This window comes from Phragmites australis, chromosome 8 (assembly GCF_958298935.1).
Source record: "Phragmites australis chromosome 8, lpPhrAust1.1, whole genome shotgun sequence".
NCBI classification, from domain to species: domain Eukaryota; kingdom Viridiplantae; phylum Streptophyta; class Magnoliopsida; order Poales; family Poaceae; genus Phragmites; species Phragmites australis.
Window position 1 is genome coordinate 10,160,510 of NC_084928.1, and position 4,340 is coordinate 10,164,849.

Here is a 4,340-nt window from a genome sequence, read left to right on the forward strand (position 1 = left end):
AATAAAAAATTATGAGAAATATAAAAAAAATCAACATATATATGAGTGTAAAGTGGAAGGAATGAATGACGGAGATAACCCATGTGTCCCGATGAGGCTATGGCAGAGATGGATCATATGTTAAGTAAGAGTAAATAAAAATTATGAAAAAGATAAAAAATCAACAGATATACGAATTTAAAATAAAAGGAATGAAGGATCGAAATAGCCCATATGCCCCCATAAGACTATGACCAAGATAGATCATGTGTCAAATAAGACTATGTGCAACGTATGCATCATGGGTGAGGCCATGGCCGTCCCTCACGAATCTCCCCCTTCTAGATTTCCCTTCCTCTCCACCTCAATCCTGAGCTGTCAACGACCGCGACGTTCTTAGCCTTGGCCTGCCTGCGCCTATAAAACTGGTGGGCCGGAGTTCGGAGACCACGAGAGCGAGCCATCGATCGCCACTTCCTTGCTTCCCGAGGCAGGGCTTGTCTCGTCTCGTCTCGCGCGTATCCGGCCTGTTCTCGTTAGTTTCGGAGAGGCAGGCATGCAGCGGAGCACCTCGTTCGGGACGTCGTGGGCGGACCAGTGGGACTACGGCGGCGACCCGAGCCCGAGGGCGTCGCGTGATCACTTGGGGAAGAGCGGCGGCGTGGGGGAGAAGACCAAGGTGGCGGCGGCGAGCGGGCTGAGAAAAGTGAAGGACGGCACGGCGCAGGGGTTCCAGTGGATCAAGGACAAGTGCCAGAGGAAGAACAGCGGCGGCGGCAAGAAGCAGAAGCAGAAGCAGAGCTCGGAGGTCGCCGGGTGCTGATGATCGTGTTAGGCTGGTCTGGTTGTAGGCGTGTGCATAGGCAGGCTCGGTGATCTCGCTGTTGTCGCTGTAGTAGCTCATCGTGCTTTGCTGAATTTGGCCGTGTTTTTAGCTTTTCAATGTATACAAAAGGTTTTGTTTTCTCCGCCATGCTTGATTTGGTGGCTACTTCTGCTTTGGCGCTGCCTGTTTTACTGGTTTATGGGTTTAATTTGTTGTTTTATTGTGCTGTCCTGATTCGAATCTGGGCTTTCAAACTTGTTACGAAATCGGGACTCAGAGAGGCAAGAATTTAACGCGGAAAAGCCATCTAATACTGAGATAAAAAACTACTAGAAACAAATCTTATTAGGATGATACAATATTACAAGTATAAGGGTGACTCATATATATAAGTGTTTTTTTAGTCGTATTCGATTAGAAATATTGTAGTATTCATCTAGGACTTGTATTTCTAAGGTGTTTGGGTCATTATCCAACAAACATAGATGATTTGTTTGGTTTGAGAGACTAGAAGAACAAGTAATAGGATTATTCAGCCTTTGGGATTGAGGAAAAGTGAAGGAATTTGCAGTTATAACAAAATTACATATGAGTGGCACCCAATAAAAAACCCTCTGAAATTCTTGTGGAATGGGCTCTTCTATAGGAATCTCGAAGATCCTTTCTAAAAAAAATAGGAATCTCCAAGAAAAACAGGCATGATGCCTAACCTCATGTTTCCTTCACTTGTGTCTCACCCTCCTGTGTCTTGAATTCCATGATCCTACGTTTCAAAGAGGTTCTTAGCCTCAGTTGAAAAAGTTAAGGAATTAAAGCTATGTTGATACTCCCACCACTTCATAAAAATATAAAAGACGCGGTGTGGCTTCAGTGCCAGCTCCAAAGTCATATTTTGACCATAAACTTCTGTTATACAGAGTATTATATTGTTTGTAGCAACAAAATCATAGTCATAGCAAGATACTCTCGAATACGGATTCAATGATATCATTTTTTAATCATAAAATCTACATATTGATAGATTAATTGTTAATCAAAATTTACAAAATTTGAATCTTGAAATGCATGCGTTCCTTATTAAAGAAAGGAGGCTGTACATGATGAGTTTTTGAAATGCTACAGAAAGTGTATCGTCGTTTTCAGTGAAATTCCTTTAAAATCTTGCATACGCCTAAAATTTCTTAAAACAAAAGGTCCTAAATTTTTGAACTAAAATTTGGGGTTTGTCATTCCAGAACCCTTCATTCGTTGTACAGCCACGTGATTCACATGCAAGATGTGTATATTCAGTATTATTCCTTATTTGAAATGAAGAAAAAAAAAGAACACAGTCTTGAACACGAGTCTTTTTTTTTTCACACATGGACTTTGTTTTGCTTCGACAAATCATAAGGAGACAAAGGCTACCTACAAGTTTTTTTTTTTTTGACGAAAAGCAGAAGAGCTGCCTTTTATTCATTAGTAGGAACAAAAACAAAAACTAAACAGATCTGAGAACAAAACCAAAACGAAGGGAAAAAAAAAGGAAAGCTAATTAAACATATATGTACAAGCTATACAAAGCTCAGACTTAGCCGCTAAGACAGCTTGGTACCTATGACCACCCAAAGATTGTACTCATTCCTGATGAGAGCGCTTAAGGCATTGATGGAGAGGTAAGTGTTCTCACAAACACATTAGTTCCATTCTTTCCAAAGATGCCAAAAGGTAATGAGCATTAGGCTCTGTAGTCTTTGCCGAAGGACTGGTGGTGATGAGGAAATACAGTGCCTCCACCATTGAGAGAAGGCCTGCGGGCTACCCTGTGGCGAGATGGCTGGTTGGTTGGACCAAGAAGCTACTAGATGCCAAAGTTGTGCTGCAACGGGGCACTCTAAGAAAAGGTTATCCATGGTTTCTAAATTTCAGATGCATAGGGAGCAAAAATATGAGTGGGGCCATCCGCATCGAAGAAGACGATCCATCGTGTAGATCCTACGGTTGATCAAGAGCCAAGCAAAGAATTTTATTCTCGGTGGTGCCCACGGTTCTCAGACCATCATGGAGTAGTCCACTTTAATGCCTCCTTCAAATTGGCTGAGGTATGCTGATCTGGCTGAGTAAAGACCAGACATTATCATCCGCCAAGTGATGGTGTCAAGGGACAAATTCAGCACAACCCGAAGGGAGTGCCAGAGCCGGATGTAATCAGGCAGAGAGTCGGGTCTGATGCGATTTCTGATATCATCAATCCAACGCCTATTTGTCACCGCTGCCCGTACTGAGCGAAGTCGAGGTCGTGTTTCCACAAAGAGAGTTGGTGCAATGTTTCACGGTGCAGAGCCATCAAGACAGTTGCTATTCTAGAAATCAGTTGTGCATCCATTCCCTACTGAGACGATAGTGAAAGCATGGAAGAGTGCGCGATTGATCTCATTATAGGAAAGTTCAAAGCTAAACCAAGGCTTTTTCGGAGTTGTCCAAGCGAACCACAACCATCGCAATCTGAGTGCCCTACCAAATTTATCCAAGTTGAGAATGCCAAGTCCCCCTAGTTCTCTTGGGCAGCAGAACCGGTCCCATGACACTTTATATTTGGCACCATTGACCTCCTCCGTACCTGCCTAGACCCAGTTCCGGATGATCTTCTCAATACACTTCCGAACATAAACCGGTAGATGATGTATGGTCATGACATAGATCGGGAGGGCGGTAAGGATAGATTTAGCAAGAGTCACCCTACCTGCTGGGTTGAAGAAGCACCCCTTCCAACCCGCAACCCGACTAGCTGCATGGTCTAGTAGAGGTTGAAGTTCTACCCAACGTAACTTTCGTAAGGACAGCGGCATCCCAAGATACTTAAATGGAAAAGGCACCAACGAGACCTGTAGCATGGCCAGGGTTTCCTCCAAGTTGATCTCTTTGCAACGGATGGACGTAGTTGAACTTTTGGATAAGTTCGTTCTCAGGCCGGTGACATGTCCAAATACATCGAGAATCTGTTCCGTGAGCTCCAATTCTTCCTTGACTGGAGCCAGGAAAATGGTTGTGTCGTCAGCATAGAGAGAAATTCTCATTCTAGTGGCCTGATGATTAATAGGTGACAATAGATCGACCGCAGTTGCCAACTCGAACAGGCGTTGGAGGGGGTTGATGACGATGATAAAAAGGAAAGGCGAGAGTGTCTCCTCGCTGTAGGCCTCGGTGATGACTAAATTGTTGTCCCGGTGACCCATTAAGGAGAACACACGAGGATGTTGTACTGAACATAATTGACATCCACTCTCACCAACGAGGTGCAAAATCACGTGATTGAAAATAGAAGAAGGTTAGTCCCCTAACTTACATCCGGGCAAAACGCGCTCGGAAAAAGAAGAAGACTCACATAGGCTTTGGTCCGCGGTATTGCCACCGGGACTCTAGGATCTTGAACTCCAGACCCTGTGACTTCGGCTCGGGGTCCGCTTTCCTCCTCTTCGGTGGGGGGCTCTGTCCCCCGGGCCGTTGAGGGGCCGCCGTGGAGCCTGCCTCCGGCGGCGGGTCGGCCCGGGCGCTC

The 4,340-nt window shown here is 44.8% G+C and overlaps 1 protein-coding gene across 1 annotated transcript; it reads left to right on the top strand.

Moving 5' to 3' along the window:
• The first annotated feature begins 410 nt into the window (after nucleotides 1–410).
• On the top strand, nucleotides 411–1,045 carry LOC133925840 (uncharacterized). The gene has a single exon (XM_062371590.1). It carries the CDS (start codon nucleotides 536–538, stop codon nucleotides 800–802), a length of 267 nt encoding a protein of 88 aa, XP_062227574.1. The 5' UTR covers nucleotides 411–535; the 3' UTR covers nucleotides 803–1,045.
• The last annotated feature ends 3,295 nt before the right edge of the window (nucleotides 1,046–4,340 follow it).